The sequence below is a fragment of the Echiichthys vipera genome (genome assembly GCF_963691815.1).
Source record: "Echiichthys vipera genome assembly, chromosome: 8".
Taxonomy (NCBI): Eukaryota; Metazoa; Chordata; class Actinopteri; order Perciformes; family Trachinidae; genus Echiichthys; species Echiichthys vipera.
The window spans coordinates 349,276-361,775 of record NC_139833.1 but is presented as its reverse complement, the minus strand read 5'-3'; the positions used below and the strand labels follow the sequence as shown (position 1 = coordinate 361,775).

Below are 12,500 nucleotides of genomic sequence, written 5' to 3'. Positions count from 1 at the left end.
TAAACGTGTGCTAAAGTGTCCTCTAGGAGCATAAACGTGTGTTAAAGTGTCCTCTAGGAGCATAAACGTGTGCTAAAGTGTCCTCTAGGAGCATAAACGTGTGTTAAAGTGTCCTCTAGGAGCATAAACGTGTGTTAAAGTGTCCTCTAGGAGCCTAAACGTGTGTTAAAGTGTCCTCTAGGAGCATAAACGTGTGTTAAAGTGTCCTCTAGGAGCATAAACGTGTGCTAAAGTGTCCTCTAGGAGCATAAACGTGTGTTAAAGTGTCCTCTAGGAGCATAAACGTGTGTTAAAGTGTCCTCTAGGAGCATAAACGTGTGCTAAAGTGTCCTCTAGGAGCATAAACGTGTGCTAAAGTGTAGGAGCATAAACGTGTGCTAAAGTGTCCTCTAGGAGCATAAACGTGTGTTAAAGTGTCCTCTAGGAGCATAAACGTGTGCTAAAGTGTCCTCTAGGAGCATAAACGTGTGTTAAAGTGTCCTCTAGGAGCATAAACGTGTGTTAAAGTGTCCTCTAGGAGTATAAACGTGTGTTAAAGTGTCCTCTAGGAGCATAAACGTGTGTTAAAGTGTCCTCTAGGAGCATAAACGTGTGTTAAAGTGTCCTCTAGGAGCATAAACGTGTGTTAAAGTGTCCTCTAGGAGCATAAACGTGTGTTAAAGTGTCCTCTAGGAGCATAAACGTGTGCTAAAGTGTCCTCTAGGAGCATAAACGTGTGTTAAAGTGTCCTCTAGGAGCATAAACGTGTGCTAAAGTGTCCTCTAGGAGCATAAACGTGTGTTAAAGTGTCCTCTAGGAGCATAAACGTGTGTTAAAGTGTCCTCTAGGAGCATAAACGTGTGCTAAAGTGTCCTCTAGGAGCATAAACGTGTGTTAAAGTGTCCTCTAGGAGCATAAACGTGTGCTAAAGTGTCCTCTAGGAGCATAAACGTGTGTTAAAGTGTCCTCTAGGAGCATAAACGTGTGTTAAAGTGTCCTCTAGGAGCCTAAACGTGTGTTAAAGTGTCCTCTAGGAGCATAAACGTGTGTTAAAGTGTCCTCTAGGAGCATAAACGTGTGCTAAAGTGTCCTCTAGGAGCATAAACGTGTGTTAAAGTGTCCTCTAGGAGCATAAACGTGTGTTAAAGTGTCCTCTAGGAGCATAAACGTGTGCTAAAGTGTCCTCTAGGAGCATAAACGTGTGCTAAAGTGTAGGAGCATAAACGTGTGCTAAAGTGTCCTCTAGGAGCATAAACGTGTGTTAAAGTGTCCTCTAGGAGCATAAACGTGTGCTAAAGTGTCCTCTAGGAGCATAAACGTGTGCTAAAGTGTCCTCTAGGAGCATAAACGTGTGTTAAAGTGTCCTCTAGGAGCATAAATGTGTGTTAAAGTGTCCTCTAGGAGCATAAACGTGTGCTAAAGTGTCCTCTAGGAGCATAAATGTGTGTTAAAGTGTCCTCTAGGAGCATAAACGTGTGTTAAAGTGTCCTCTAGGAGCATAAATGTGTGTTAAAGTGTCCTCTAGGAGCATAAACGTGTGCTAAAGTGTCCTCTAGGAGCATAAATGTGTGTTAAAGTGTCCTCTAGGAGCATAAACGTGTGTTAAAGTGTCCTCTAGGAGCATAAATGTGTGTTAAAGTGTCCTCTAGGAGCATAAACGTGTGCTAAAGTGTCCTCTAGGAGCATAAACGTGTGCTAAAGTGTCCTCTAGGAGCATAAACGTGTGTTAAAGTGTCCTCTAGGAGACTAAACGTGTGTTAAAGTGTCTTCTAGGAGCATAAACGTGTGTTAAAGTGAACTCTAGGAGCATAAACGTGTGTTAAAGTGTCCTCTAGGAGCATAAACGTGTGTTAAAGTGTCCTCTAGGAGCATAAACGTGTGCTAAAGTGTCCTCTAGGAGCATAAACGTGTGTTAAAGTGTCCTCTAGGAGCATAAACGTGTGTTAAAGTGTCCTCTAGGAGCATAAACGTGTGTTAAAGTGTCCTCTAGGAGCATAAACGTGTGTTAAAGTGTCCTCTAGGAGCATAAACGTGTGTTAAAGTGTCCTCTAGGAGCATAAACGTGTGCTAAAGTGTCCTCTAGGAGCATAAACGTGTGTTAAAGTGTCCTCTAGGAGCATAAACGTGTGCTAAAGTGTCCTCTAGGAGCATAAACGTGTGTTAAAGTGTCCTCTAGGAGCATAAACGTGTGTTAAAGTGTCCTCTAGGAGCATAAACGTGTGCTAAAGTGTCCTCTAGGAGCATAAACGTGTGTTAAAGTGTCCTCTAGGAGCATAAACGTGTGCTAAAGTGTCCTCTAGGAGCATAAACGTGTGTTAAAGTGTCCTCTAGGAGCATAAACGTGTGTTAAAGTGTCCTCTAGGAGCCTAAACGTGTGTTAAAGTGTCCTCTAGGAGCATAAACGTGTGTTAAAGTGTCCTCTAGGAGCATAAACGTGTGCTAAAGTGTCCTCTAGGAGCATAAACGTGTGTTAAAGTGTCCTCTAGGAGCATAAACGTGTGTTAAAGTGTCCTCTAGGAGCATAAACGTGTGCTAAAGTGTCCTCTAGGAGCATAAACGTGTGCTAAAGTGTAGGAGCATAAACGTGTGCTAAAGTGTCCTCTAGGAGCATAAACGTGTGTTAAAGTGTCCTCTAGGAGCATAAACGTGTGCTAAAGTGTCCTCTAGGAGCATAAACGTGTGTTAAAGTGTCCTCTAGGAGCATAAACGTGTGTTAAAGTGTCCTCTAGGAGTATAAACGTGTGTTAAAGTGTCCTCTAGGAGCATAAACGTGTGTTAAAGTGTCCTCTAGGAGCATAAACGTGTGTTAAAGTGTCCTCTAGGAGCATAAACGTGTGTTAAAGTGTCCTCTAGGAGCATAAACGTGTGTTAAAGTGTCCTCTAGGAGCATAAACGTGTGCTAAAGTGTCCTCTAGGAGCATAAACGTGTGTTAAAGTGTCCTCTAGGAGCATAAACGTGTGCTAAAGTGTCCTCTAGGAGCATAAACGTGTGTTAAAGTGTCCTCTAGGAGCATAAACGTGTGTTAAAGTGTCCTCTAGGAGCATAAACGTGTGCTAAAGTGTCCTCTAGGAGCATAAACGTGTGTTAAAGTGTCCTCTAGGAGCATAAACGTGTGCTAAAGTGTCCTCTAGGAGCATAAACGTGTGTTAAAGTGTCCTCTAGGAGCATAAACGTGTGTTAAAGTGTCCTCTAGGAGCCTAAACGTGTGTTAAAGTGTCCTCTAGGAGCATAAACGTGTGTTAAAGTGTCCTCTAGGAGCATAAACGTGTGCTAAAGTGTCCTCTAGGAGCATAAACGTGTGTTAAAGTGTCCTCTAGGAGCATAAACGTGTGTTAAAGTGTCCTCTAGGAGCATAAACGTGTGCTAAAGTGTCCTCTAGGAGCATAAACGTGTGCTAAAGTGTAGGAGCATAAACGTGTGTTAAAGTGTCCTCTAGGAGCATAAACGTGTTAAAGTGTCCTCTAGGAGCATAAACGTGTGCTAAAGTGTCCTCTAGGAGCATAAACATGTGCTAAAGTGTCCTCTAGGAGCATAAACGTGTGTTAAAGTGTCCTCTAGGAGCATAAACGTGTGCTAAAGTGTCCTCTAGGAGCATAAACGTGTGCTAAAGTGTCCTCTAGGAGCATAAACGTGTGTTAAAGTGTCCTCTAGGAGCATAAATGTGTGTTAAAGTGTCCTCTAGGAGCATAAACGTGTGCTAAAGTGTCCTCTAGGAGCATAAATGTGTGTTAAAGTGTCCTCTAGGAGCATAAACGTGTGTTAAAGTGTCCTCTAGGAGCATAAATGTGTGTTAAAGTGTCCTCTAGGAGCATAAACGTGTGCTAAAGTGTCCTCTAGGAGCATAAATGTGTGTTAAAGTGTCCTCTAGGAGCATAAACGTGTGTTAAAGTGTCCTCTAGGAGCATAAATGTGTGTTAAAGTGTCCTCTAGGAGCATAAACGTGTGCTAAAGTGTCCTCTAGGAGCATAAACGTGTGCTAAAGTGTCCTCTAGGAGCATAAACGTGTGTTAAAGTGTCCTCTAGGAGACTAAACGTGTGTTAAAGTGTCTTCTAGGAGCATAAACGTGTGTTAAAGTGAACTCTAGGAGCATAAACGTGTGTTAAAGTGTCCTCTAGGAGCATAAACGTGTGTTAAAGTGTCCTCTAGGAGCATAAACGTGTGCTAAAGTGTCCTCTAGGAGCATAAACGTGTGTTAAAGTGTCCTCTAGGAGCATAAACGTGTGTTAAAGTGTCCTCTAGGAACATAAACGTGTGTTAAAGTGTCCTCTAGGAGCATAAACGTGTGTTAAAGTGTCCTCTAGGAGACTAAACGTGTGTTAAAGTGTCCTCTAGGAGCATAAACGTGTGTTAAAGTGTCCTCTAGGAGACTAAACGTGTGTTAAAGTGTCCTCTAGGAGACTAAACGTGTGTTAAAGTGTCCTCTAGGAGTATAAACGTGTGTTAAAGTGTCCTCTAGGAGCATAAACGTGTGTTAAAGTGTCCTCTAGGAGACTAAACGTGTGTTAAAGTGTCCTCTAGGAGCATAAACGTGTGTTAAAGTGTCCTCTAGGAGACTAAACGTGTGTTAAAGTATCCTCTAGGAGCATAAACGTGTGTTAAAGTGTCCTCTAGGAGACTAAACGTGTGTTAAAGTGTCCTCTAGGAGCATAAACGTGTGTTAAAGTGTCCTCTAGGAGCATAAACGTGTGTTAAAGTGTCCTCTAGGAGCATAAACGTGTGCTAAAGTGTCCTCTAGGAGCATAAACGTGTGCTAAAGTGTCCTCTAGGAGCATAAACGTGTGTTAAAGTGTCCTCTAGGAGCATAAACGTGTGTTAAAGTATCCTCTAGGAGACTAAACGTGTGTTAAAGTGTCCTCTAGGAGCATAAACGTGTGTTAAAGTGTCCTCTAGGAGACTAAACGTGTGTTAAAGTGTCCTCTAGGAGCATAAACGTGTGTTAAAGTGTCCTCTAGGAGCATAAACGTGTGCTAAAGTGTCCTCTAGGAGCATAAACGTGTGTTAAAGTGTCCTCTAGGAGCATAAACGTGTGTTAAAGTGTCCTCTAGGAGACTAAACGTGTGTTAAAGTGTCCTCTAGGAGCATAAACGTGTGTTAAAGTGTCCTCTAGGAGACTAAACGTGTGTTAAAGTGTCCTCTAGGAGACTAAACGTGTGTTAAAGTGTCCTCTAGGAGTATAAACGTGTGTTAAAGTGTCCTCTAGGAACATAAACGTGTGCTAAAGTGTCCTCTAGGAGCATAAACGTGTGTTAAAGTGTCCTCTAGGAGACTAAACGTGTGTTAAAGTGTCCTCTAGGAGCATAAACGTGTGTTAAAGTGTCCTCTAGGAGCATAAACGTGTGTTAAAGTGTCCTCTAGGAGCATAAACGTGTGCTAAAGTGTCCTCTAGGAGCATAAACGTGTGTTAAAGTGTCCTCTAGGAGCATAAACGTGTGTTAAAGTGTCCTCTAGGAGACTAAACGTGTGTTAAAGTATCCTCTAGGAGCATAAACGTGTGTTAAAGTGTCCTCTAGGAGACTAAACGTGTGTTAAAGTGTCCTCTAGGAGCATAAACGTGTGTTAAAGTGTCCTCTAGGAGCATAAACGTGTGTTAAAGTGTCCTCTAGGAGCATAAACGTGTGCTAAAGTGTCCTCTAGGAGCATAAACGTGTGCTAAAGTGTCCTCTAGGAGCATAAACGTGTGTTAAAGTGTCCTCTAGGAGCATAAACGTGTGTTAAAGTATCCTCTAGGAGACTAAACGTGTGTTAAAGTGTCCTCTAGGAGCATAAACGTGTGTTAAAGTGTCCTCTAGGAGACTAAACGTGTGTTAAAGTGTCCTCTAGGAGACTAAACGTGTGTTAAAGTGTCCTCTAGGAGCATAAACGTGTGTTAAAGTGTCCTCTAGGAACATAAACGTGTGCTAAAGTGTCCTCTAGGAGCATAAACGTGTGTTAAAGTGTCCTCTAGGAGCATAAACGTGTGTTAAAGTGTCCTCTAGGAGCATAAACGTGTGCTAAAGTGTCCTCTAGAAGCATAAACGTGTGCTAAAGTGTCCTCTAGGAGCATAAACGTGTGTTAAAGTGTCCTCTAGGAGCACAAACGTGTGTTAAAGTGTCCTCTAAGAGCATAAACGTGTGCCAAAGTGTCCTCTAGGAGCATAAACGTGTGTTAAAGTGTCCTCTAGGAGCATAAACGTGTGTTAAAGTGTCCTCTAGGAGCCTAAACGTTTGTTAAAGTGTCCTCTAGGAGCATAAACGTGTGTTAAAGAGTCCTCTAGGAGCATAAACGTGTGTTAAAGTGTCCTCTAGGAGCATAAACGTGTGTTAAAGTGTCCTCTAGGAGCATAAACGTGTGTTAAAGTGTCCTCTAGGAGCATAAACGTGTGTTAAAGTGTCCTCTAGGAGCATAAACGTGTGTTAAAGTGTCCTCTAGGAGCATAAACGTTTGTTAAAGTGTCCTCTAGGAGCATAAACGTGTGTTAAAGTGTCCTCTAGGAGCATAAACGTGTGCTAAAGTGTCCTCTAGGAGCATAAACGTGTGTTAAAGTGTCCTCTAGGAGCATAAACGTGTGTTAAAGTGTCCTCTAGGAGCATAAACGTGTGCTAAAGTGTCCTCTAGGAGCATAAACGTTTGTTAAAGTGTCCTCTAGGAGCATAAACGTGTGCTAAAGTGTCCTCTAGGAGCATAAACGTTTGTTAAAGTGTCCTCTAGGAGCTTAAACGTGTGTTAAAGTGTCCTCTAGGAGCATAAACGTGTGCTAAAGTGTCCTCTAGGAGCATAAACGTGTGCTAAAGTGTCCTCTAGGAGCACAAACGTGTGTTAAAGTGTCCTCTAGGAGCATAAACGTGTGTTAAAGTGTCCTCTAGGAGCATAAACGTGTGCTAAAGTGTCCTCTAGGAGCATAAACGTGTGCTAAAGTGTCCTCTAGGAGCATAAACGTGTGTTAAAGTGTCCTCTAGGAGCACAAACGTGTGTTAAAGTGTCCTCTAGGAGCATAAACGTGTGTTAAAGTGTCCTCTAGGAGCATAAACGTGTGCTAAAGTGTCCTCTAGGAGCATAAACGTGTGTTAAAGTGTCCTCTAGGAGCATAAACATGTGTTAAAGTGTCCTCTAGGAGCATAAACGTGTGTTAAAGTGTCCTCTAGGAGCATAAACGTGTGTTAAAGTGTCCTCTAGGAGCATAAACGTGTGTTAAAGTGTCCTCTAGGAGCATAAACGTGTGCTAAAGTGTCCTCTAGGAGCATAAACGTGTGTTAAAGTGTCCTCTAGGAGCATAAACATGTGTTAAAGTGTCCTCTAGGAGCATAAACGTGTGTTAAAGTGTCCTCTAGGAGCATAAACGTGTGTTAAAGTGTCCTCTAGGAGCATTAACGTGTGTTAAAGTGTCCTCTAGGAGCATAACACTTACTGTAAACACAATGAAAGAGTGATGTCAGCTAAGCTAACAGTGCTAAGCTAGCTCACGTTAGCTGCCGTGGTCACACACTCTGCTGTTACTGTGAAAGAGAAGCTAAGTGTGTGTAACCACGGCGACCTGATGAACAGTGTAAAGGTCAGAGGTCATCAGTGAAATCCTCTCAGATCCTCACAGTCGTGGTGAACGACATGTTTCTACCAACGCGCTGAAAATAATGATTTCCCTCGTGTGTGTTTCACTGAAACCTCATTAAAACAGATGGAATCACGTCATAAACAACTGAACTCATCACAATAACAGAAGAATCAAAGTTCTACTCTAAAAATGTTTGTTGTCAAAGAAAAGTGGAAGTTATTTTTAAGCATTTTTCAAACCCTGAACAAAGACAGCTCCCATCCAGTGTCCCGCAGCCTGGAGGGAGACGCCACCGCAGCAGGAAGCTAGTTAGCACAGTGGCTAACAACGGAGGCTAACTGCTAACAGAGGAAATACCCCCCCCCCCCCATCAACAGTGTGTAAGCACCTGCGGTCCATGGAGGTGTAGCACTGGTGCAGCCATCTGATGGACGGCAGCTTGTTCCTGGGAGCCATGGCACAAAGGTAGACCAGCAGGTAGTTCTCTGAGACCATCAGGTCCAGGGTCCCCACGATGTACCTGAGACAAACACACACACAGAGTCAGTCTCACACACACACACACACACAGAGTCAGACACAGTCACACACACACACACAGAGTCAGTCACAGACACACACACAGGGACACACACAAACACACACACACACACACACATACACGCAAACACACACACACACACAGAGAGTCACACACACACACACAGACACACAGACACGCACACACGGACACACACACGGACACACACACACACACACACACACACACACACACAAAGAGACACACACAGAGTCAGTCTCACACACACACACACACACTCACACACAGGCGCACACACACACACACACACACACAGACGCACACACACACACACACACACACACACTCTGTGCACATGTGGGGACCCTGTTCTCCGGTCCCGTGGACTCACCCGAACAGGTTGTCCATGACGTACTCGTAGTCGTCCACCGTGTTCTCCGGCAGGTAACAGGAAGTGAACAGGATGATGGCGTTCATCTCGTCACCATAGTAACCTGACAGCCAATCAGAGAGGAGAGACACTCAATACGCCACGAAACAAAAGGACGTGACTTACAATACATGTCTCAGGTGTGTCTCAGGTGTGTGTCAGGTGTGTGTGTGTCTCAGGTGTGTGTGTGTCTCAGGTGTGTGTGTGTCTCAGGTGTGTGTGTGTCTCAGGTGTGTGTGTGTCTCAGGTGTGTGTGTGTCTCAGGTGTGTGTGTGTCTCAGGTGTGTGTCTATCTCAGGTGTGTGTGTGTCTCAGGTGTGTGTCTCAGGTGTGTGTCAGGTGTGTGTGTGTGTGTCTCAGGTGTGTGTCTCAGGTGTGTCTCAGGTGTGTGTGTGTCTCAGGTGTATGTCTGTCTCAGGTGTGTGTCTCAGGTGTGTGTCTCAGGTGTGTGTCTCAGGTGTTTCTCAGGTGTGTGTCTCAGGTGTGTGTGTGTCTCAGGTGTGTGTGTGTCTCAGGTGTGTGTCTCAGGTGTGTGTGTGTGTCTCAGGTGTGTGTCTCAGGTGTGTGTGTGTCTCAGGTGTGTGTCTCAGGTGTGTGTGTGTGTCTCAGGTATGTGTGTGTGTCTCAGGTGTGTGTCTCAGGTGTGTGTCTCAGGTGTGTGTGTGTCTCAGGTGTGTGTGTGTCTCAGGTGTGTGTCTGTCTCAGGTGTGTGTGTGTCTCAGGTGTGTGTCTGTCTGAAGTGTGTGTCTCAGGTGTGTGTTTCAGGTGTGTGTCTGTCTCAGGTGTGTGTCTCAGGTGTGTGTCTGTCTCAGGTGTGTGTGTGTCTCAGGTGTGTCTCAGGTGTGTGTCTGTCTCAGGTGTGTGTGTGTCTCAGGTGTGTCTCAGGTGTGTGTCTGTCTCAGGTGTGTGTGTGTCTCAGGTGTGTCTCAGGTGTGTGTCTATCTCAGGTGTGTGTCAGGTGTGTGTCAGGTGTGTCTCAGGTGTGTGTCTGTCTTAGGTGTGTCTCAGGTGTGTGTCTCAGGTGTGTGTCAGGTGTGTGTCTCAGGTGTGTGTCTCAGGTGTGTCTCAGGTGTGTGTCTGTCTTAGGTGTGTCTCAGGTGTGTGTCTCAGGTGTGTGTCAGGTGTGTGTCTGTCTCAGGTGTGTCTCAGGTGTGTGTCTGTCTTAGGTGTGTCTCAGGTGTGTGTCTCAGGTGTGTGTCAGGTGTGTGTCTCAGGTGTGTGTCTCAGGTGTGTCTCAGGTGTGTGTCTCAGGTGTGTGTCTCAGGTGTGTCTCAGGTGTGTGTCTCAGGTGTGTGTCTCAGGTGTGTGTCTCAGGTGTGTCTCAGGTGTGTGTCTCAGGTGTGTGTCTCAGGTGTGTGTCTCAGGTGTGTCTCAGGTGTGTGTCTCAGGTGTGTCTCAGGTGTGTGTCTCAGGTGTGTGTCTGTGTCTCAGGTGTCAGTGTCTCAGGTGTCTCAGGTGTGTGTCTCAGGTGTGTGTCTCAGGTGTGTGTCTCAGGTGTGTCTCAGGTGTCTCAGGTGTGTGTGTGTCTCAGGTGTGTCTCAGGTGTGTGTCTCAGGTGTGTGTCTCAGGTGTGTCTCAGGTGTGTGTCTCAGGTGTGTGTGTGTCTCAGGTGTGTCTCAGGTGTGTGTCTGTCTCAGGTGTGTGTCTCAGGTGTGTCTCAGGTGTGTGTCTCAGGTGTGTCTCAGGTGTGTCTCAGGTGTCTCAGGTGTGTCTCAGGTGTGTGTCTCAGGTGTGTGTGTGTCTCAGGTGTGTGTCAGGTGTGTCTCAGGTGTGTCTCAGGTGTGTGTCTCAGGTGTGTCTCAGGTGTGTCTCAGGTGTGTGTCTCAGGTGTGTGTCTCAGGTGTGTCTCAGGTGTGTGTCTCAGGTGTGTCTCAGGTGTGTGTCTCAGGTGTGTGTCTGTGTCTCAGGTGTCAGTGTCTCAGGTGTCTCAGGTGTGTGTCTCAGGTGTGTGTCTCAGGTGTGTGTCTCAGGTGTGTCTCAGGTGTCTCAGGTGTGTGTGTGTCTCAGGTGTGTCTCAGGTGTGTGTCTCAGGTGTGTGTCTCAGGTGTGTCTCAGGTGTGTGTCTCAGGTGTGTGTGTGTGTGTGTGTCTCAGGTGTGTGTCTCAGGTGTGTGTCTGTCTCAGGTGTGTGTCTCAGGTGTGTCTCAGGTGTGTGTCTCAGGTGTGTCTCAGGTGTGTGTCTCAGGTGTGTGTCTCAGGTGTGTGTCTCAGGTGTCTCAGGTGTGTCTCAGGTGTCTCAGGTGTGTCTCAGGTGTGTGTCTCAGGTGTGTGTGTGTCTCAGGTGTGTCTCAGGTGTCTCAGGTGTGTCTCAGGTGTCTCAGGTGTGTGTCTCAGGTGTGTGTGTGTCTCAGGTGTGTGTCAGGTGTGTCTCAGGTGTGTCTCAGGTGTGTGTCTCAGGTGTGTCTCAGGTGTGTCTCAGGTGTGTCTCAGGTGTGTGTCTCAGGTGTGTGTCAGGTGTGTGTCAGGTGTGTGTCTCAGGTGTGTGTCTCAGGTGTGTGTCTCAGGTGTGTCTCAGGTGTGTGTCTCAGGTGTGTCTCAGGTGTGTCTCAGGTGTGTGTCTCAGGTGTGTCTCAGGTGTGTGTCAGGTGTGTCTCAGGTGTGTCTCAGGTGTGTGTGTGTGTCTCAGGTGTGTCTCAGGTGTGTGTGTGTGTCTCAGGTGTGTGTGTGTGTCTCAGGTGTGTGTCTCAGGTGTGTGTCAGGTGTGTCTCAGGTGTGTATCTCAGGTGTGTGTGTGTCTCAGGTGTGTGTCAGGTGTGTCTCAGGTGTGTGTCTCAGGTGTGTGTCTCAGGTGTGTCTCAGGTGTGTGTCTCAGGTGTGTGTGTGTCTCAGGTGTGTGTCAGGTGTGTCTCAGGTGTGTCTCAGGTGTGTGTCTCAGGTGTGTGTCTCAGGTGTGTGTCTCAGGTGTGTGTCAGGTGTGTCTCAGGTGTGTATCTCAGGTGTGTGTCTCAGGTGTGTCCTCTGACCTCCGTGGGACAGGACCTGCAGGTACGGCTCCAGGACGCTCATGTTGATGACGTACTCGTGTCCGGAGAAGGAGAACTTCCTCCAGCGGCGCCCGCTCTGGTCCACCTGGTCCAGCTCCATCAGACCCTCACACTGCTCCAGCGGGCTGCTGGCCACGCCCCCAGCCCCGCCCCTCGCCATCCGGGGGAGGTCATCTGCTCAGAGAGAGGTCGGAGGTCAACGCCACGAGTAATGCGAACGAACTGGACCAATAACAATGAAACACGCCATCAGAGAGGTCAGAGGTCGTCCGTCTCACCCTCCCACTCCAGCTCGTGGACGCCGTCGGGCAGCGTCCCCGTCTCGCTGCCCGACGGTGTCTCCAGAGCCTCCAGGTTGATGTCGAATGACGGCGTTTCCTCCGGCGTGGCCGACAGCGCGGCGGCGGAGTGGCCGTCGTTGCTCGGGTCGTGAGAGTCTCTGCCGCTCAGAGTGAGGCTGAGGGACGGGGCCACCAGGCGCTTCTTAGCCCCGCCCACAACGCTTCCTGCGAGGGCGAGGCTGGTGGGCGGGGCTGAGGGAGGGAGGGGGCGGGGCCAGAGGGACAACATCGGTTACTTTTCCTACTTCCTGTTTATTCTTCGTGGTTTTGAAACTAAAACGTGTCTTTAGGTCACCTGGTCGCTGCTCGCCGCCCGACGCGCTCGCCGCCTCCTCTGGACTCCCACAATCCTCTGGGAGAGGCCTGGAATGACATCATCACAGCTCAGCTTCAACCTTCAGCTGCAGAACGAGAGATAAGAAGAGCAAACAAACGGTCCTGCAGCAACAGGCACCACTGCTGCGGGGCTGGAGGGACACTTAACAGTCCCTGTGACACTGAACGGTCCCTGTGACACTGAATGGTCCCAGTCAAACTTAATGGTCCCAGTCAAACTTAATGGTCCCAGTCCCACTGAATGGTCCCTGTAACACTGAATGGTCCCAGTCCCACTGAATGGTCCCTGTAACACTAAATGGTCCCTGTAACACTGAATGGTCCCAGTAACACTGAATGGTCCCAGTCCCACTGAATGG

At 47.1% G+C, this 12,500-nt stretch overlaps 1 protein-coding gene across 1 annotated transcript in view; it reads right to left on the bottom strand.

Moving 5' to 3' along the window:
* Positions 1-12,500, bottom strand: part of bnipl (BCL2 interacting protein like) — a 20,484-nt gene that overhangs the window by 4,194 nt on the left and 3,790 nt on the right. The window contains exons 3-7 of the mRNA XM_083918340.1: positions 12,101-12,168; positions 11,743-11,997; positions 11,444-11,638; positions 8,443-8,545; positions 7,899-8,030 (exon numbers count right to left, since the gene is read on the bottom strand). Coding sequence (XP_083774466.1) covers positions 7,899-8,030; positions 8,443-8,545; positions 11,444-11,638; positions 11,743-11,997; positions 12,101-12,168 — 753 coding nt within the window. The remainder of the gene's footprint in view (positions 1-7,898; positions 8,031-8,442; positions 8,546-11,443; positions 11,639-11,742; positions 11,998-12,100; positions 12,169-12,500) is intronic.